General features: G+C 38.4%; 3 protein-coding genes across 3 annotated transcripts; 1 reads left to right on the plus strand and 2 right to left on the minus strand.

The window, feature by feature from the left end:
- Window positions 1-225: 225 nt before the first annotated feature.
- LOC107191693 (protein KRI1 homolog) lies at window positions 226-3,327 on the minus strand. Its single transcript, XM_015580792.1, has 7 exons — window positions 3,096-3,327; window positions 2,932-3,023; window positions 2,459-2,866; window positions 1,641-2,399; window positions 1,305-1,565; window positions 960-1,117; window positions 226-883 (listed from the first exon to the last, which is right to left on the minus strand). Exons 1-7 carry the CDS (start codon window positions 3,205-3,207, stop codon window positions 226-228), a joined length of 2,448 nt encoding a protein of 815 aa, XP_015436278.1. The 5' UTR covers window positions 3,208-3,327.
- Window positions 3,328-8,339: 5,012 nt separating this feature from the next.
- Window positions 8,340-9,773, minus strand: LOC107191503 (DNA/RNA-binding protein KIN17). Its single transcript, XM_015580565.1, has 3 exons — window positions 9,729-9,773; window positions 9,216-9,640; window positions 8,340-9,118 (listed from the first exon to the last, which is right to left on the minus strand). The coding sequence occupies exons 2-3, from the start codon at window positions 9,619-9,621 to the stop codon at window positions 8,340-8,342; spliced, it is 1,185 nt and encodes a 394-aa protein (XP_015436051.1). The 5' UTR covers window positions 9,622-9,640; window positions 9,729-9,773.
- A 4,336-nt stretch (window positions 9,774-14,109) lies between these two features.
- LOC107191757 (protein FAM188B2) lies at window positions 14,110-20,554 on the plus strand. Its single transcript, XM_015580859.1, has 10 exons — window positions 14,110-14,239; window positions 17,817-17,902; window positions 17,970-18,187; window positions 18,490-18,715; window positions 18,772-18,837; window positions 18,911-18,981; window positions 19,373-19,523; window positions 19,599-19,798; window positions 20,091-20,243; window positions 20,509-20,554. Exons 1-10 carry the CDS (start codon window positions 14,110-14,112, stop codon window positions 20,552-20,554), a joined length of 1,347 nt encoding a protein of 448 aa, XP_015436345.1.
- Window positions 20,555-20,783: the final 229 nt, after the last annotated feature.

Here is a 20,783-nt window from a genome sequence, read left to right on the forward strand (position 1 = left end):
ATTCACCCTAACACGGCCACTCCTACTCGGGGTGTACAGTGTATCCGGTGACTCGCAAACGTTTATCCCCTCCTCCTACTTATTGGTATCAAATAGGGTGTGTTACGCGAATAATGTAAAAAAAGATGTGTACTGTTAAAGGATCAGATTTCTGTATATTTAAAATTGTCTATTTCTGCAAGAAGAAATGTATATACAAAACTTTATTTACACAGTGTATTATGGCTATTGTTGCTTCTTCCCGTATTTCAATTTATTTTTAAACTTCTTTGGATTGATCCCGTATGTTTTCAGCCTTTCTGGATTCAACGAAGCAATATCGCCAATGGTATCTGCCTGTTTGGAGTCTTTTCTTTTCATTTTATTAAGCTTCTTTTTCTTCATTTTATCTTTCAGATTCAGCATCTTCTTCGATTGTTTGGAACTTAGTTCACTGTTATTTTGACCATCAACGGTCATCTTCTTCTTCTTCTTCTTCAAAGATTTGTTAGTACCTTGTTCTTCATGTGACTTATTCTCAGCGATAACAGTAGAATTACTTTCTTCAACTTTATCAACTTTCTGTTTTTTCTTCGACAGCTCCCGAGGTTCTTCAGGCTGTTCCTCAACCTGTTTCCGCTTCTCAATTTTCTTCTTCTTCTTAACCTCCTTCGAGGTCATCTGTGCATTATTTGTACCCTTATTCTCGATTTCATCATTATCCATGTTATTTGATTTTTCCTGACTGGTTTCAGTAGCCGATGGAACGTTCTGCACTTCCTGTTTCTTCTTGTTCTTCTTCTTCCTGCGACGTTTCTTCTTCGTCTCCGTTTCCTCGTCATTGGAATTGATGAAATCAATGGCATTCAAGTTTTTAACTTCTTTCTCTTCATCCTCAGGACTCCTGGAAAATATTACACGTTTATCATTTGTGTTTTTTTTAGCTTTTTACACTCATTTTAACAATTTCTGTGTCTCACCTGTACAAACTAGTAAGTACTTTCTTTTTAAGTGCTTCGTTATTAGCCTTCTGCTTGTACATCCGGACATCATTTAATTCTGCATACTCTGGCTTATACTGCAGTGCTTTTTTCAAGGAACACCATTTATTCAACTCTTTGTCATCTGCCATAAGAATCTGGAAAAACAAATAATCACTTAAAATACTGGTAAATATGCTGAACCTATTTCTAAATGTACTATAACAGTAAAGTCAAATGTAGTTCCTAAAATCACCGTTATCAATCGTAGAGGGCGCAGAGAGGATGGATTCTTAAGAAACCGATAGTTACTAAATCTATATTTATCTTTACATTAAAACTGACCTCTTCTACACTTAAACCATAATCATTCGGTACAACTTTCCTATATTTAAATTTACATGGAATATCCCCAATCATATCCTCGTAGTCTAACGAATAATACTTGTCAAAGTACTCTTCATAAGACTTGTACTGTTGGGGATCAAATTTCGGTTTTTGTTTTGCCATCAGCTCAGCAAACTTAGATTTCCGTCTGCGTTTTCTTTTCTTCGTTCCCTCTTCTTCTAATTGATTACATTTAGATGAATCATAATCAGCATCCATCTGAAATTGGAAGTTCAAACTTGGAATCTTTTACAGACAGGAAACGTATGGACACAACAATAGTACATCAATTACATTGAAGTTCGGATCCTCGCAATCTGGTCCCTCATAGTCTTCTCCATCATGTGCATCATAATTTTCCGCGTTCGGATCGTAATTATCCCATGTAGTTTCAACTTCTAGATCTTTGTCAATCTCTGGAAATTCAGGCTTAATATCATCTTCCGGAGCCGCATAATAGTCATCATTAAAGAGTTCTGTCATCTTCTTGTCATATTCATCCGGATCAAAATCACCCTCCAAGTCGATATCATTAAACTTTATGTCGTCGTTTCCTGTAATCTCTTTCAGTTTCTCTATCTTTTCTTCAATTTCCTTCCTCTTTAACGCTTTCAGCTGTTTCAGTTCCTCCCTCTTCCTCAATTTCTCTTCTTCCTTTCTTTTTTTCACTTCTACCCTCTTTTGCGATCTACGAGTGTCTTTTTTTCGTATCGTATTTTCCATAGTACGTGGATATCTTTTGATAAACTCCTGATCTGGTTCTTCAAATCTAAAATTATATTTCTGTTCAAACTCTTCTTGTTTCTCTATGTTCTTCTCATCTTCCGACAAATTTTCATCACTGTCGTGAATTAAATGGGTATTATCTAACTCAGGACCTGCATATTCATTGTCTAAATATTTATTGTTCAATACATAATCTCTTAAAAATTGTTCATTAGCGTCCAGATTAGGATTGGACCAAAAGTCACGTAGAGGTTTCAATGCATTCTGTTCCTGCTCATTTATGTTTGAATCTTGTCCCTTTAACCATTCCTTATAATCTGCTTCTTCCTAAATGAAAAAAAATTATGTTCTCTAATTCAAAAACTGAGGGGATAAATGTAACTTACCTTTTCTTTCTCACTTTGAGACTTAGTTTTTGGCTTTAGTAAATCTACATCATCATCATTCTCATCCTCATCGTGCAATACATCTTTGAAACTTTCTTTTATTTGCTTTTGTTCTTGAGCATATGTCACATTTTTGGCTTCTTCCTTTATCTTTCGTAACTTGTCCTCATCCTCACTGTCACTGAACTTTCCCTCCCGTTCTACAATAATGTTTCTTTCAAAATCTCTCAAATAGACAGCTTGTTCTTTCTTTGATTTGTCAGAAGACTTCTTCTTTTCATAGTGCAACTCCTGTGCTTTGTTGGTTTCATCAAAGAATGTTACATCTTGCTTGTAGATCTTTGGATCCTTCTTTTTCAACAAGGCTAATGTTTTATAGAAGTCTTTGTCAAACTGTTCTGTTACTTCCTGAAAAAATAAATTAAGTTAAAAAGATATATAGAAGGTCTTAAAAAGAAAAATTGTATACATACATTTTCCTCTTCAGAAGAAGATGAAGAGCTCTCTGTATCAGAGTTTTCATCAGACAATACAGTCCCATTGATGTCTCCATATTTTGTTTTCACTGAAAATGTAACCATCTCATTCAAGAATATTGTTTAACGAAGCAAAATTAAAAAATTTACGATGTACATACATTTGTTCAACTCTTCCTTGTGCCGCCAATTGTCATAATTCTTAGCATAATCTTTGTTTATCTTTAAATCTTCTTCCGAATTAGAATTGTCTCCGTTAAACAGTACGGACATTGTGTCAAAAAATCATTTAACAATTACACAGACACTCGAATAAATATTGTAAACAGGCTACTTCTGTTCCTCAAAGTTTCGAAGATTGTAACATTGCTGGAATCACTGATAAGACACTTTTCTTTGTAATGAACAAATATTTTTAACTTTTAGGAAATGAGAATTTCTCATTCTTTAAACCATAATTCAGGTTAAATTAGGTTATGTTCATAGGATTGAAAGTCCACATGGTCATCATAACACGAAAGTATGCTGGAATAAATATTGCCATTCAGCAATACACTACTTATATAAAAGTGACAAGTATTAATTTCAGATCCAAAATATCGCTATTTATTCAAATAATAATTATAATTCGATTAATATTTAAATCTTTGTTTCAAATAAAAAATATTTGAAAAGTACTGTTGTGTCATCTACGGCAACACATCCAAGCTACTAACCAATTAGTAGCCAGGTGCGACATTAGATGGAACCACCTAGTAGGTATAGAACAGCCTTCATCCAAAGCTTTTTTCTGTCTCACGTTCATTACCTTACAAAAATTTTATTTATTGCGAGTAATTAAATAATGAACGTATGTTAATATTCAGCCACGTGTCTCTTAAATTAAGTGAAATACAGAAGTTTTATTTTCTTGAAAATTAGTGTCAAAGAATGCAGCAACTGGTCAAATTAGTTTCGTAAATAAATCGAAACCTTGTATGGGCACATTGTTTTTTAGGCTATCAAATAGCACACGGAGTCTCATAGGAAGTAGTAAAATCTTTTACATAAATTCAATGAAATACTTTCAGGTACCCACTTTAGGGCTATGAAATTAGAATGTTCAAGAAGAAGTAAAGAACTTTCATATTATTCCCATTCATTACAATTTCCCTTGCGGGAATGCCTTACCGTGATTTATGTCCCCCCGTTCTCGCCACACGGGGTCGCTGGCGCCTATACCGGGGGTTCTATGACCCCACTTACTCGCAAACGAGGTCACTTACGTATACTCCGGGGGTTCTATGACCCCTGTTACCTAGCTACTACCACCGACTCGCGGTGATAGAACCATTCAGCACTTCCAGGGACCATTCTCTTTTCCGCGCCTAATTAATTTTATTACACCATTAATTATTGCAACCTTTCTAGTCGATTTTATTGCTTCATATGGTTGCAGGCAAGCCCAATAAAGGTCGTCGCGCATTTTGGCGAAGTGCGACGCAGGAATTTGTTTCAACATTTGAACAACTCTTCTAACGTTATGCTGACAGCTTTTGTCTAGACCAAGCACTCGATTTATAGCTGAAAGAACGTAGATTAATTCTCTGCCATTGAAAATAACAATAAACAATCAGAACACTGTTAAAAGCGCGATTAATCGCGGATACCATTACTTTTTTGACCGGTGGCGCCACCCGTGGCAATTGCCGCAAACTGCTAGCCAAATCACACCGACAGGTGAGTGAAAATTTGTAATGATGGAAAAAAGCGAATATTTCAGTAATTAGGCGCTCAAAATGAACATCGTTAGTCTCGAAAGATTCCTAAGAACTTCATGCATCAATCTAAAACTGCAGAATCCCAGAATTAGTAAAATTATTTATGTCTATATTAACGTAGACCCCTATTGAGCGGCAACCCTAATTTCAGAAGATTCCCATCGCATTTACACCGTTGAACAGGCATCAATTTTCTCCGTCACGCATTAAATTCGATGTTTAAAGAACGTAGATTAGTACTCTTTAACGACTGGGAAACAGTAATTACAAGAACATTGTTAAAATCACAATTGTTTGTAATGGTTGACCCTGCATCTCGTCATGCGTACACGGTATAGTTTTCTTTCGACATCTCTTCCAACGTTATGCTGACAGCATTCGTGTTGACCAAGCACTCGATTTATAGCTTAAAGAACGTAGATTAATCTCCTGTCAGTGGGAATAACAATGAACGACGAGAACACTGTTAAAATCGCAATTTATTTGCAACGGTTGACACTGTATCTCGTCATGCGTACCCTGGTTAGTTCACTTTAGACAGCTCGTACACCGTTATACGGAAAGCTTTCGTTTAGCTGAAGCACTTAATTTGTAGCTGAAAGTACGTAGATTAATCGACTGTTATTGAGAATAACAATAAACAACCAGAACACTGTTAAAATCGCAATTTAATCGCGGAGTACCACTATTTTTTTGACTGGTGGCGCCACCCGTGGCGAATCGCTGAAACTGCTAGCCAGTTATATGGCTAGCAGTTTCAGCAACTCGCCACGGATGGCGCCTCCGGTAGAAAAAAAGTGGTATTCCGCGATTAAATGCGATTTTAACAGTGTTCTGGTCGTTTATTGTTATTTTCAATGACAGGAGATTAATCTACGTTCTTTCAGCTTCAAACTGAATGCTTGATCAAGACGTAACTTGTCCATAGAACGATGGAAGAGCTATTCAAAGTGAACTAAACGGGGTACGCATGGCGAGATACACTGTCAACCGTTGCAAACAAATGCGATTTTAACAATGTTCTTGTAATTACTGGTTCTCACCTGCCAGAGAGTACTAATCTGCGTTCTTTAAACTTCGAATGTAATCCATGACGAGGAAAACTGATGCTCGTTTAGCAGTGTAAATTCGATCGAAAACTGTTGCAATTACATAACCACTAAACAGGCAACACTTTTCTTCGTCATGCATTACATTCGAAGTTTAAAGAATGTAGATTAACACCCTACAACGGCTGATTCATCTTGACCAAGCACTCAACTTGTAGCTGAAAGAACGTAGATTAATCTCTTGTCAGTGGCAATAACAATAAACGACCAGAACACTGTTAAAATCGCAATTTATTTGCAACGGTTGACACTGTATCTCGTCATGCGTACCCTGGTTAGTTCACTTTAGACAGCTCGTACACCGTTATACGGAAAGCTTTCGTTTAGCTGAAGCACTTAATTTGTAGCTGAAAGTACGTAGATTAATCGACTGTTATTGAGAATAACAATAAACAACCAGAACACTGTTAAAATCGCAATTTAATCGCGGAGTACCACTATTTTTTTGACTGGTGGCGCCACCCGTGGCGAATCGCTGAAACTGCTAGCCAGTTATATGGCTAGCAGTTTCAGCAACTCGCCACGGATGGCGCCACCGTTCGAAAAAATAGTGGTATTCCGCGATTAAATGCGATTTTAACAGTGTTCTGGTCGTTTATTGTTATTTTCAATGACAGATCCGGTAGAAAAAAAGTGGTATTCCGCGATTAAATGCGATTTTAACAGTGTTCTGGTCGTTTATTGTTATTTTCAATGACAGGAGATTAATCTACGTTCTTTCAGCTTCAAACTGAATGCTTGATCAAGACGTAACTTGTCCATAGAACGATGGAAGAGCTATTCAAAGTGAACTAAACGGGGTACGCATGGCGAGATACACTGTCAACCGTTGCAAACAAATGCGATTTTAACAATGTTCTTGTAATTACTGGTTCTCACCTGCCAGAGAGTACTAATCTGCGTTCTTTAAACTTCGAATGTAATCCATGACGAGGAAAACTGATGCTCGTTTAGCAGTGTAAATTCGATCGAAAACTGTTGCAATTACATAACCACTAAACAGGCAACACTTTTCTTCGTCATGCATTACATTCGAAGTTTAAAGAATGTAGATTAACACCCTACAACGGCTGATTCATCTTGACCAAGCACTCAACTTGTAGCTGAAAGAACGTAGATTAATCTCTTGTCAGTGGCAATAACAATAAACGACCAGAACACTGTTAAAATCGCAATTTATTTGCAACGGTTAACACTGTATCTCGTCATGCGTACCCCGGTTAGTTCACTTTGGACAGCTCGTACACCGTTATACGGACAGCTTTCGTTTAGCTGAGGCACTTAATTTGTAGCTGAAAGTACGTAGATTAATCGACTGTTATTGAGAATAACAATAAACAACCAGAACACTGTTAAAATCGCAATTTAATCGCGGAGTACCACTATTTTTTTGACTGGTGGCGCCACCCGTGGCGAATCGCTGAAACTGCTAGCCAGTTATATGGCTAGCAGTTTCAGCAACTCGCCACGGATGGCGCCTCCGGTAGAAAAAAAGTGGTATTCCGCGATTAAATGCGATTTTAACAGTGTTCTGGTCGTTTATTGTTATTTTCAATGACAGGAGATTAATCTACGTTCTTTCAGCTTCAAACTGAATGCTTGATCAAGACGTAACTTGTCCATAGAACGATGGAAGAGCTATTCAAAGTGAACTAAACGGGGTACGCATGACGGGATACAGTGTGAACCGTTGCAAATAAATGTGATTTTAACAATGTTCTTGTAATTACTGATTTCCAGTCGCTAGAAAGAACTAATCTACGTTGTTCAAACTTCGAATTTAATGCGTGACGAGGAAAACTGATGCCCGTTCAGTGGTGTAAATGTAATCGAAATGTATTGCATGTAGGGTTACCGCCCCATAAGGGGCTTCGGTAATATAGACTTAACTAATTTTACTAATTCAGGGTTTCTGCACTATGGGATCCATGCATTAAGTCCTGAGGGACAATTTGAGACTAATGACATTCATTTTAAGTGCTTAATTACTGAGATATTCGCTTTTTTCCATCATTAGGAATATTCACTCACCTGTCGGTATGATTTGGCTAGCAGTTTGCGCAAATTGCCACGGACGGCGCCACCGGTCAAAAAAATAGTGGTATTCCGCGATTAAATGTGATTTTACAGTATTCTGGTCGTTTATTGTTATTATCAATGACAGAGGATTAATCTACGTTTTTTAAGCTACAAATCAAGTGCTTTATCTAGACGAAAGCTACCCGTATAACGGTGTAAGAGCTGTCCAAATGTGAACTATGTAAACGGAAAGCGTATCACGGGTAGCAATGACTTATGTATATGCACATATGTATGTAGAATGAGAGCAGATATATAATTTTTTGGACGCGGTTCAAGCCCCGCAGATTGTATTAAGAATTTGTTTATTACATTCACTAGATATTTTTTTGAATTTGTAACTTCGCCAAAATGCGCTACGGCCTTAAATAGTAATACAAAGATAATTTTGTGTAAAACATTTTATTAAAAAAGATACAGATAAAATGTACAATTTTTGGTATTATAACAAACTTGATCAGGTGACATATTTACAGACTTGTTCATATGGTAGTTTTTTTACAACGGTACCATCTCTGTCAAGCTGTACATCAATACAGTAATTCTCTATGTGAAGCTTATGTACTACCCCATTCTTGCCTTTATATTTTCCCCAAAGAATTATGACTTCTTTTCCAATAGCAGGTATCACTGTCTCTAAGTACTCTTGGTCTATCTTGATGATATGATTCTCAACTTCTTCTGGTGATTTCAATTTTACTTTTCCAACGAAATTTTTCTTCTCTACAGACTGAACTATTCCTTTAGCTTTATAATACTTTTCTCCTAAACTCTTTGTGACAATTTTCACTGTCAAGCCTTCCCTGAGCCAGCCTTCTAAATTGTCTTCGTCCGCATCCACTTTCGATTTATGTTTTTTTCTTTTTCTTGATGAACTACTTGTTTCTGACTCTTCACCACTCAATTCTTCCTGCTTTATATAAGTAGTGGCAATATACTCTTCTTTAATAGAATCTTTATTTTTATCTTTCTCTTGTTTTATGATACTGGGAAGTAACTTTGGTTTTTTATTTATTTTCATTTCCAACACCAAAGGTGCATCTGTTTCAGACCGGGATAATGGCTCTTTAAAAATTCCACTTTGTTCACTGGTTTCCTGCTGGCCCTTCTCAACTTGTTTCTCTATGAACTCCATCATCCTTTCCTCGTCATCTTTGTCCATCTTTTGTTTCTTGGCTTTCTTTTCCTGTGCTGCTAGGGTTTCTGGGTCTCTATCAATATATGTTACATACCAGCCTAAAAGAAAAAACATCAATGAAAAGAATACAACGAGTTACATTAATTCTGAAAAACAAAAATAACGGATAGATTAATTCATTCAATACAAAATTACCTTTTTCTGTTTCATCCACAACACATTGTCCAGTGCGACCAAGCCACTTCACAAATGCAGTCAATGTCACCCACATTGTGGCATTCATATGTATGTGTCCTCTGTCGGAGATATATTCCTGATACACACGATTTGCAGCTACTCTTCTAGTACCAAATTGTCTCTTTAATAAATTTAGGTAACCATGCGAGAACTCTTTAGAAAACTGATCCATATATCGATGTGCATTGTCAGCAAACAATAATAACTGTCTGTGATGAGACTCTGACATTGTATGACACTTGAATCCATTTTCGTCCCTGCACTGCTTCTGACACATCTGACAGTACCATCTTAATTTCTGCAGACCCTTTGCTTTTATCTTGTTTGCAATGTACTTTGGTGTTCCCACTTCGTGTTTACCCATTGTTTACGTTTCTAATGTACTGAAAGTCAAGAAAACAATCCAGTTTCTAGGTAAACAAAATGAACGTTTGGTTTTGGGTTACGTATCATCGATCGACGTGATTCTACCTTTTTCTTCTTCCTCTTTCGACGAATCTCTATCACTGCCATTTAACACTATATTAAATATTAGTAGACAAAAGGGTTCCACTTTTACGCATGTTGAAAAATAAAGTAATTACGATACATTCATGAATAGGAATCTGTAAGGTTACTCCAAACACTGTGATGTATTCAACATTGGGAGTTATCAGTTCACCCGATATATAGGAAATCCTGGAGCCATCTGTGAGTGCTTGAGTATATCGTTCGAACTAATTCTGGACTATTTAAAAAAGCGCGGGAAACTTCAAAACCGATAAAGTGACGCCACCGACGAGGTATAGGATAGACCTATCATCTTATGGAACTTCGTGTCTCATGTTCTGAAATACAGATAGTGTAAAAAGTCAGGGATTTCTGCTGCCCTCTACGTTATGAGAACGGTGAATTTGTGAACTACGTTAATTCTAAGAAGGGACCATGGTCGTGAACGTATTCTCTTCCGTTCGCTATAAAGTAGACGTATTAGAAAGGAGTCTTGGGTTCACATCCCGACGGACCTATATTAGTTTTTCTTCGCGTACAAAAAAGTTTTTGCGTTTAATATTGTTTTTATGGATATGTATATGTATTATTATGTACATTTGAGTAAATTATTTTATTATTCCATTGTTATTACAACAGTTTAACAGTGTCAACGAACGCATGCATATTTTCAAATATCGGACTAATAGTATATTTTTATTCTATATTATTACATATAAGTGAGTAATACGTATCAAAAACGTAATCGAAACACAGATTTTTATTACACCACAAACATCGCATAAAAGATATTTCGTTATATTGACATTTGTAATAATTGTGGATGTTGCAAGGAAATCAATATTATTGAAGCATCGGATATTTTTATTCTCGTGAAATCATATAGATACACGTAATATGAATGGAATATATAACACTTCATTTGTGCTAATAATACTCAGAATTCATGCTTTATCGGTAACGTCGGGTATTGACACTAAAATGGTAAAAGGGCTACGTAGCCCTATGAACGTGGTACAGAAAAAAGCATTGGATGATAGGTCTATTCTATACCTAGTCGGTGGTGACGCCACGTGGTAGCAAATTCCATAACTAGATTATGAAGTTCCAAATTTAATTCCACTTTCCGTCATTAAGTGGCTACCATAATTTTACATATTTATCGATTTTGCAATTTTCCCGCGTTTTTTCAAATTCAAATTTCACGCAAAATTTACCTTCACATTTATTTTTAACGCGATTTCAACTAAAGTTAGAAATTATTATTTATTAGAAGGTCGATTAAATCACTATCGAATCTACAAGGAGATCCGTGCAAGTGAGATGATGCATACCTTCCATTTGATTACAATTAGAAAAACGCGATAAACACAAAAAATGACCAATTTTAAATCTATTTTCCTATTGCAACATCCTCTCTGGAAGCGCTACCGTGTGTCTGCAACTTGCAATTACACCTTAAACAAAAATATATTTCCATCCCCTAAAGATTTAAGTAAAACAAGTATCTCGTACAAGTGCGTATACATTGCATAAAAATTACACACCAATTCAACATCTACGTTAAGGATAACAATTGTTTTTTACGACTTATTGGAACGGGTCCGCCCGCTAGCAGACACTAATCGATCCGCCGTGCCCGCCAGTCTCTAACAGAAACGTGTAAATCTGATCGATCATTTAAGTAACCAAATACTCGTAGTTGCACGTAATCTCTTGTAACTTCGCTCCTGGTACTAAGCCGCTCGGCTCTAAGTTCAATTTCATATTGCACTCTGGCAATATACCAGAGACCGTCTGCAACGCATACCTACCTGCACATGCAACCCGTTTCCGACGGTGCACGCACCCGAATACAGGATACCACGTAAGGTCAATAGCAAGTTGGTATCGAACAATTGCCGTGCTAAAAATACTGGCACAATTTATTCACGCCCTAACACGATCACGTCGAAGGAAACGATTCTTTTCATTTTTCGGAACGGAATTGCTTTCTTTCCGGATATGTACTTATAGCAACAATTATAGCTCACTTCCACTATTTCGACGAATGGTAAAAATAAACTAATAAAACATTGAACAATTTAATAGGAACGTACATACATTATTATAGTTTGTTAGCTAGTCGTAGTGATTACTTGTTTAATTGAGAAGAGAGATTTGGCGCGTACTTCAAATTAAGGAAACCACTTTTTTGTCAAAATTACTTTACCAACGTATCCACGGAAATGTTAATAGAAACTCATGTATTTCCGCATATATTTAGCGCGCATGCAACCACCACGTATGCTCGGATTCGGAAGTTCCGATCGTAGTTTCGAAGGCCGAATATGGAGCATCTATTTCGAACGGGCGCGAACTTGAACTTAACCAAACCGACGTAATCTTGATGGTGGCATGATAGCCAGGAAATTAGTAATTATGGCAGGGAGCGATAAGATATGTACGTTTGTGTGGTGGAAGTTTAACGACTCAACTCGGATGGATCTGGGTAAAATTAGGTGGATTCTTCACCCTATCATTGTATCTTTCATTTAGATGAAAATTGTACAATTCATTTAACACATTCGCCACTGTGCCTTAATGATCTTATAATAATAATATCACCTCAACTCTCTAACATCTCAACAAACTAAATCTGAAGTATCCATACAGTAAACCAGTGATGGGCAACTCAGGTTCCGCCAAACTCACTAGCGGGCAACAACGTGCAGCATGCACATAACAGTAAAAACGACTGAATTAAGCAGAAGTATTGAAAATGTTGCATGATCTTTAATGAATTACTCCCTAAAAGCGGTAGCCTGTGGACGGTGTTAATAAAATTTGTTCCAAATGATTTATTATGTGATTCGTACGATAGACGATAATTTATTAATAGCCGTCACAAACGAAGGATGCACCTTTAACAAAATCCTTCACGATCTACGGTACTCAACACGAGATTCACGCTCCTCGATTATCCGTTCCGATCGAAGGAAAATGGCACGAAACGCGTGCAAAGATCGCTCGTCGCCGATAAACCAGTAAGATTAGCACAGGCGAGAGACAATCCATTGCAGAACACGTGTAAGCGTAACCTTATGCACAAGAGGGGATGCAGTTGTGTGCGCAAACATAAAAGCGTTACGCGATTTCGTGGAGGACTTCAGTAAGGGTGTAACAATCTTTCCAGCCAACTCGAGTTTCTCTGTAACCAATTAATCTTTAGCCTAGAAATAGGCTTTACATCCTCTAATTTAGAGGATAAAGGTTAACCTTCAGACTCTAAAGGTTAATGTAATAATAATAATGATTTATTAACGGGATAAATACCCTTTAGTACAGAGTTATTACGATAAGAGAAGGACGTACATAAACATGGAAATAAATGATATAATTAAAATTAATTATTGACAATGCGAAGAAACGAATTCTTTAATGCTGGCAGAGAGTGATTAACATGCACGGTCGAAACAACCAAATTGGCCATATTGAGTACGGTGAGTTTTGATATAAAATAGGTTGTGATGACGAGATGCATCGACATGGTGATAATGATGCAAATGTTCACCAAAATGTAGAAAAACGGTTAATAAATCTACAAAATGATCCAACTGAAGTACAATTTTCAGTATAACCGATGATTAACCACAATTCGACGTTGTAATTTCTTCGATCCGTTTCGAAACTCGAGGTGTCTAAAGACCGAAAATTCGAAAAGTTTCAGCTAGTGAATCGTGGCCAGGGGTGGTGGTAGTGGTTCCGATCGAGCGAAACTTCTTTCGTATACGGCCGGATCACGGATATCCTGAAGCAGCTCAAGCCTTTCAGGTTCTCGAGTTCACGGCCCGTCATTATGCATATAACTATCCGGAGCCTGGGTGGGATGGTAAGCTCGTGCGCGGCGCGATGAACCGAGTCGGCCGAAAGCTGCCGGAATTATTAACTCCTGTCAGTCCAGGCGGCTCGATGCAGCAACGAGCACTTGACTGCCTCCTCGACTTGTTAATACGTCCAAGAAGAAGTGGCGTCGATCACATCGAGAATCACACGTCGTGTCCAAGTGACACGAAGAGACGCGGAGACTTCCCTGAAGACACTGGTCCTAGAAGATTAAATGGTACTTCGTCGAAAATGTCACTTCACGTGATTACACGCAGACGGATCATCGATGTGAATCCTATTTGTGGTTCCGATGATAAAGTTTTATGAAAACTGAACGTTAAATTAATTCTGTTACTGAACGTGGAACTCGATATATCAAAGGGGATCTTCATCGTTCTGAACGGAAAGTAATTCTACGGACGATGTTAAAGTGTCTTTAGGATTTCAAAAATCGTTTAATATATCAGTGTTCGACGTCGATTCGTTGAAGATGGACATGGAGGAACCGGAAGACACCGAGGAGGGTACCAACTCTTCTGCGAACTCGCCCTCAGCGTCCTCAGCGTCTGGCAAGAGACATTGCATGGAGATGCTCGCGGAGAAGCCGGTATATCTTCGTCAGAAAGGTATCGTGAACGAAGAAATGAGAATAGAAACCGCAGTTTTTAACATTTTTAATACGGCGATGCTAAAACGCGACTGTTCCGTTAATCTGCCTGCTACGGTCGGCGTTTGGGCATTTTTTTAGACACCGATTTTTTCACGCCTTCGTAATGATCATTTTGTAAAATTTAATGGAAAGATATTTCTATGACAACTGCAGATTTGTTAACAACAAGAACATTATATAAACAGAATTTCGAAGACGTCTTGTATACTATGGACCACTTGTATATTTGTCATCTGTACCGAAAAAGTTAATCCCCATTACAGAATTCTAAAATTTAAAGAGTGTACAGAGACTTCAAAAGCATTGAAATGACTTCTGCATCCCGACCATGTTTAAGTTCATAAATTCGATCCCTTTCTGTAATAATACGGTTGATTTTCATAGATATAATTTTCCAAATGCCCGAAAACTTGAACCTTCTTTTACAATAAAACGATTTCTCTGTCAGGTTTTTTCGATCTTTCCTTCATCTCTTCGAGTAAGAATAATGAATCTGTGATCCTGAACATCGAGGTAACTTGAAATTTTCTAATCGATCGTGGATCAAGAAGTATGAATTTACTCCGAAAAGGATTTATTTTTCAAGGCGTTCGCGGAGGAAGGTGCGAGCAGGTGAATCAGATCGATGAATCGCAGGAGAGTATGTAGTCGGGGGTAAATTAAGCCGCGTTATATCGGTGGGTGTAATCGGCGAATGCAGATGCCCTGTTCCGACGCGAATTCGTAATTCGATAGACTCGATTGCACGCGAGCACGCGATTCCCAGCTCGCGAGACGTGTGCCGAAGCCACACCACCGTCTGTTGTGTGTGCTCGCCGCTGTGCTGCTGGCGAGAAACGAATCAACCACGTGTTATTCGCTGTTAGCACGCGTCTGGAGCAACGACTGATAAAATGCTTTCCATATTATTCTTGATCTATGTACTTACAACACAATGGGTTTCGTCTCTGTTACAGACACTTCACGAAACTTATTTGAATATCAATGTGAGCACTCTAGCAACCCGCTAATTGATGAACTCGACATTCTTGTGATCATAGATTTTATGGAACCGTCTATGAAAATCGGAATTTTGTAGGAAGGTGTACTAGTAAGTCTAGTTTATGCAAATTCGTAATTTCCGATACTAATATCGAAAAATAAAAATTGAATAGAATGTTGAATTCTCTACGTTAATAATAACTAGACTGCGGATGTTTATACAAAATCACAATTTTAGGATGTAATTTATAAACACAAAAATGAGAGAAATTTATTTCCTACGCTAGGTGTCTTATTTTGTTGATAATAATATATAAATATCATTGAAATTGTATTCTTCATTTTACTACATTTTGCACTATTAATTCTATTTTGCAAGTCTATTAATAACAAATGTTATCTACTTGACTGTCGTAATAGTTGAGCTTCAATCATGAACCCAAACAGTTTCTTATGTCTTTTTTTTTTTCGAATCCACGATGGTAGATCGAAATATATGTGAATTTTGTTTCGCGCGAATAGTCGGAGGTCACCAGCAGGCACCGAAACAATTTCTTCGAGCGGGGAAGAGAAGAGAAACCGTTTAAGAAGGAACCGACTTACATTTTTTCGAAGCCCGAGGCATCACGCGAGGCAGAACGCAGTACGTGCATGTACACACGTAACTGTAACCGTAAAAACGGCAAATGAAAAGACGTTGTATCAAATGGTTTCATGCGAAACGGCATTTTCAATTTTCCCGCACGGGTTGCAGCCTCGAAAAATTGCGGAAGTGCGTTCCTCCGCGTATTCTGCTCTGAATAATTGAAAAAACGGTCTGGTTTACCTGTATTTGTTCCACCTTCGTGAACCTCTTATTGAATTCAATATAATTCCTAAACACACGACTTGCTCCGGAATGCAGCGGTTAATCATTGCCCATGAACTACTCACAAAGGAACTTCGATAACTCTTCGAAAAATCGTTCAATTTTTCATTTTTGCTGATATTCGATTCTTCAGGGTGAAACCACCTCTTGAAGGTTAATATGTACTTGCCTATTTCCTGTATATCTTGAAAACTGTAGTAGATATCAAAAAACTATCGCAAAGAAAATTTAAACAATTTCAATGTTCTATAAAAAGAGGGCAATAAAATTTTCATCCCAATAGGTTCTCGATAATTACCATAGTTTTCAAGATCTACAGGAAAATAGGAAAAGACACATTAACCTTGAAGGGGTGGTTTCACCGTCAAGAGCCGAAAATCAGAAAAAAAACAAAAAATTGTCCGATGCTTCCATTATGGTCCCCTACAAACCTGCGAAATTAAAGAAAAATATCGGAATTTTCATGGCACATTCCCCCCGTCAGTAGTGACCATCTCTCAAAAATTCTTTTACATTATCAAGATATTCTAAGCTGATTCGAAGGCGATTCCATTACTCCTATACGATATCATGAGAAAAAATTACGAACAAAAAAATGCACTAAATGTCATTCACGAAGAAACTGCTCCACTCGATGTCTATCCGTGTCGAGATCGTGCCAAGTGTTTTCCATCAGCGATAATTAAGATGGCGGTCGAAGAAGCTGCTGCACGTGTACTTCCAGTCGTTCTTCGCGGAATGGCGAACGTTGAGACATCCCCCCCCCCCCCCGGGATTAAATTGCTCGCGTGGTCTGAGACACGTATGTACGGATTGCCGAGACAGACAGACGTTATTGGGGCATGTCTATCGTCTATCTCTGCCGAGTGTCTTCGGACATCCGAATTGACGCGTTTCGTGCGCTTCAAAGTTTCACGGACTGCTCGAGATATCAGCGCGGATCACCGTATATAAAGGGACTTGGTATACGGCACGAATCCCAATTGATATTCGATAGCTTGGTGTGCCGTTCGTTCCAGCGTGGCAATCGTCATCGGTGGTGACAATCGGTCGGAGCTCGGAGTCCTCGAAGCTCAATCGCGTCTTTGTTTCATTCAGTTGGTCTACGAACACCTTGGCTCCTGGTCTCGTATACTATTTTATTCCTTGAAGTTTAATACCGTCAGTGTTTTGTCATACATGCATTCATTGTCGTTGACTCGTCGGAAGTTGAAGATTGAAGGAACTTGCAATCCCTGAGGCTTGATCGTAACTTTGCTTGATTCAGTTGCTTTAGGACCATCTTGGCCCCTAGTCTCGTACAAAATATTGTATTCCTAGAAGTGTAATACCTTTATCTATGTATTCGGTGTCTTTGGTTCGTTGGAAGTTGAAGGTTAACGGAACGTGCAGTCCTCAAGGCTCAATCCTGTTTTCGGTTAATTCGGATGGTTTAGGGACACTTTAGCTCCTAGATTCGAATACCATTTTATTCCTCGAAGTATAATACCATCATCGTTTGGTCATATATGCATTCGGTGTTTCTGATTCGTCGAAAGTTAAAGCACAAAGAATGTTCCTGTCTGCTAGAGCGGCCAGGTGCGCTGCCCTTATGGGAGAACCGGACGAACTCTATCCAGGTGGATAATCGATCGGTTTCGTTGGTGCTGGTGACTTTAATGCCTCGTGTGTGTTTTTGTTCCAGAAAAAATTATATACCCAAGGAATACTAGGACCCTGGCCAAGACAGCGGTAATTGGAGGGAAACCGATCGAAGAGGAGACCTGCATGGTACATTTCTTTCTTTCGAGTAGTTCCCTTTCTTTGAACGTCTCTATTTCAATTCGATGTGCGATAGGCTCTGAGAGCTGTGGTTTACGGAAGTTCTGCCAGTCCACCGAAACCAGAATGGGCTAGAACCGGATTAACCCTGAGACCTTACGGGCAAAGTTTGGCATTTGGATTACGAGCGCCTAGGAACACGACCAGAGGACTAGTCACCGCTGTCCAGGCCATCATGCTAAAGCATTTCCTCTTCAAGTGCAACGGAAAAGACGTCCGTGCTAACCCAGATAGGTAGACACCATCTTTCATTTTTATATACTACTCAATAAACGTTCCTGACAGTACAATTTTCTAATTTACTGTTACCAAGAATTTTGTAATTCCACTAGTTTCTTAGACTTTGTAATTCTTAAGCCCAGTGAAGTGAATTGTACAGAAACTGTTTCGAGCCTACATGCATTTATTCAACGTTGAAGTGTAATAAAGCCAGCAGACTGCTTATTACAGTTCGTTAAAGGAACTTGTAACAGTATAGATGGTTGGAAATCGATAAGAAGCTATCGACAAGTTTCAATGATTGTTTCTTTGGGCAGCCAGCTGAAACCTTCTTATGACCGACAAATCGATGTCCTCACTTCGGCGATAGCCGAGATCATTTGGCGATGCGCGGGTGGATTTGTGGTGCAAAGCACCGGTTGCACGGCGAATCAAAATGTCGCTGGAAACGCGAACGTTCCCAGAGCTGTCGTCGTGTTGCCCCAAGAGACACCCTATTTGCAGCACAGCGTGCAATATTTCCAGGATGGACTGACAGAGACGGTATGTGAATAAATAAAATTTCAGGTCAATCCAAAAATTCAGTATCCTACTTTTAGCTCCACCTGTTCGAGTTTGATTCTCTCCAGGATCTCGAGATATTCGTCAAGAGATATTTATACTTGGTATGCTTCTTAGACTATTTTAGAAAATTTTTAGAAGCTTTTCGTTCCTAAATACGAATTCGATGGATTTCAGTTCCATGACGAGGGTGGCCCCGGTGCCAAGTTACTTCTGTACAGCGCTGTGCTTTCTAGAGGTCTTTCGAAGTGAGTACATTCGATTGTGAAAATTAGATAAAAAATATATTCTGAGTGAAATCGATTCGTGAATTCTTTTTCGTGCTCAAATATCTCCGAAATGAGGGGATTGCTATTAAACATTCCATTTTAAAAACTGTTAGATCATATAGCGAAGGTCCTTGGAAGCGTATCCTTGAACATTTTCAAATTTTTCGGAAGCCGATAAGATAAAAAAAAGTAGATCTGGACATAAAAAACCTAGGGAAATGATGGTACCAATAAAAATAAAGTGGCCCACGAAGGGTTAATTAAATCTACTTAAAATCTTTAGCTAGCTTCAGTGGAGACCATTTTTACAAAATGAACTCTTGATAATTAAGTCCACCTAAAATCTCTACATTCTTTGTTGATGTAACAGGGTACGAGCGGACCTAGAAGAACCCAAGGCATCGATATTAAGCGGCTGCCCAGAGGAAGGGCCCATCAGCGTGGTGATCCTGTCGTTAACCGGTCGTGCATCGCCTCACCTTCACAATGGGGTGCTCCACGTCGGGGACGAGAACACATATGTAAACCGATTATTAATTTCTCTCGATTACATTTCACCTCGTTCCCAACCTTGATTCCCCGTTAATATTCTCAAGGCCGTGCCACAATGGGGCGTTCTCGTGAGAAGCGAAATAGGGTTTCTGGTTCACGAGGGGGATGGGCAAATGAGCAGGCAACCGGGCTCCCGGCTGAAGACACCCAGTCTACCCATCTGGGTCACTCTGTGCCATGGTCACCATGGTGTTCTATTTAACACGAATCGAGAATTGCTTCGAAATTATCACGCTGAACGCAGGTGAATGTCCTCTCTTGAAAACATTTCAAACTTTAACCCATTCAAGACCAAGTAGTGGAATAATACGATTTTTTATTTATTACAAAATTACGTACGGTGAAAAAATTATTAAGTAAATCCTTGGACTCTCCTTTTAATAGCTACAATACTAGAAAACAGAAGTGAATAATATTGAGTGGTTGGAAAAATTGCAAATGAAACGTATTAACACAACATTGGTCTTTAATGGGTTGGGTGTCTCGAGTAGGTTTGGAGATTGATTTTATTTACTATTATTTTCTGGTCTGACAAGGTTCGAGGTGCAATACTTCACCTGCGGCGGCAGCCACGCCACAATGACCGTGGACACTAGGTCGAACTCTGGAAACGATTCGGAATTCGAGGGTTCGAGCAAAGAGCTCACGGACATCGCTGCGACCCCTTTGGAGAAGCTTATTCGCTCCAAGTGAGTTGAGCACTAGGAACTTTATACAAAATAATATTTTTTGAACTGATTTGTGAAGACAGATATGAAGATGAAATTTTCTTTAGTTTCTTAAGACTTTTATTATGACAAGAATATGACATGTATTAGATCTGATATTAGCTTTACCATTTATCGTATTTCACATGGTCGTATATGCTATAAATGCGTATAATCCGCACTTTACTAATTACGATACATCCAATTAAAAACAGAAACATTTACAGTTTCCTTTTGTCAATTGTAGATGGCAAGACGCTTGCGTACAGTGGAACGGTGCACCCCTGATGTGAAACAACAAAATTCACCGATTTAATTGTCACGATGTATAGTGTAGCCGTCTTCAGTAATTCCGTAAAAATTTCGTTAAAGACTGAAATCAGTTTCTCACTGCAAAAACCTCTTAACGATTCGACGATGGATCGATAGCCTTCGATGGATTCGACAAACACTTCTCTCGACATGCGATCGCGTGAAGCGCAACGCTTTCAAATAATTACATATGTGTAGTTCCTTCTCCGT

This window comes from Dufourea novaeangliae, unplaced genomic scaffold, assembly GCF_001272555.1.
Source record: "Dufourea novaeangliae isolate 0120121106 unplaced genomic scaffold, ASM127255v1 scaffold228, whole genome shotgun sequence".
Lineage (NCBI taxonomy): Eukaryota > Metazoa > Arthropoda > Insecta > Hymenoptera > Halictidae > Dufourea > Dufourea novaeangliae.

What these genes read in the sequence shown, in the direction of transcription:
- LOC107191693 (XM_015580792.1), bottom strand. Translation starts at nt 3,207, where the DNA reads ATGTCCGTACTGTTTAACGGAGACAATTCTAATTCGGAAGAAGATTTA. An exon ending in CTTCTTCTGAAGAGGAAAAT is followed by an intron (nt 2,867 to 2,931) that starts GTATGTATACAA and finishes TTATTTTTTCAG; the next exon opens with GAAGTAACAGAACAGTTTGA. An exon ending in ATGGTTTAAGTGTAGAAGAG is followed by an intron (nt 1,118 to 1,304) that starts GTCAGTTTTAAT and finishes TTGTTTTTCCAG; the next exon opens with ATTCTTATGGCAGATGACAA.
- LOC107191503 (XM_015580565.1), bottom strand. Translation starts at nt 9,621, where the DNA reads ATGGGTAAACACGAAGTGGGAACACCAAAGTACATTGCAAACAAGATA. An exon ending in TGTGGATGAAACAGAAAAAG is followed by an intron (nt 9,119 to 9,215) that starts GTAATTTTGTAT and finishes TTTTTCTTTTAG; the next exon opens with GCTGGTATGTAACATATATT.
- LOC107191757 (XM_015580859.1), top strand. Translation starts at nt 14,110, where the DNA reads ATGGAGGAACCGGAAGACACCGAGGAGGGTACCAACTCTTCTGCGAAC. An exon ending in TCGAAGAGGAGACCTGCATG is followed by an intron (nt 17,903 to 17,969) that starts GTACATTTCTTT and finishes GATGTGCGATAG; the next exon opens with GCTCTGAGAGCTGTGGTTTA. An exon ending in TCAAGAGATATTTATACTTG is followed by an intron (nt 18,838 to 18,910) that starts GTATGCTTCTTA and finishes GATGGATTTCAG; the next exon opens with TTCCATGACGAGGGTGGCCC.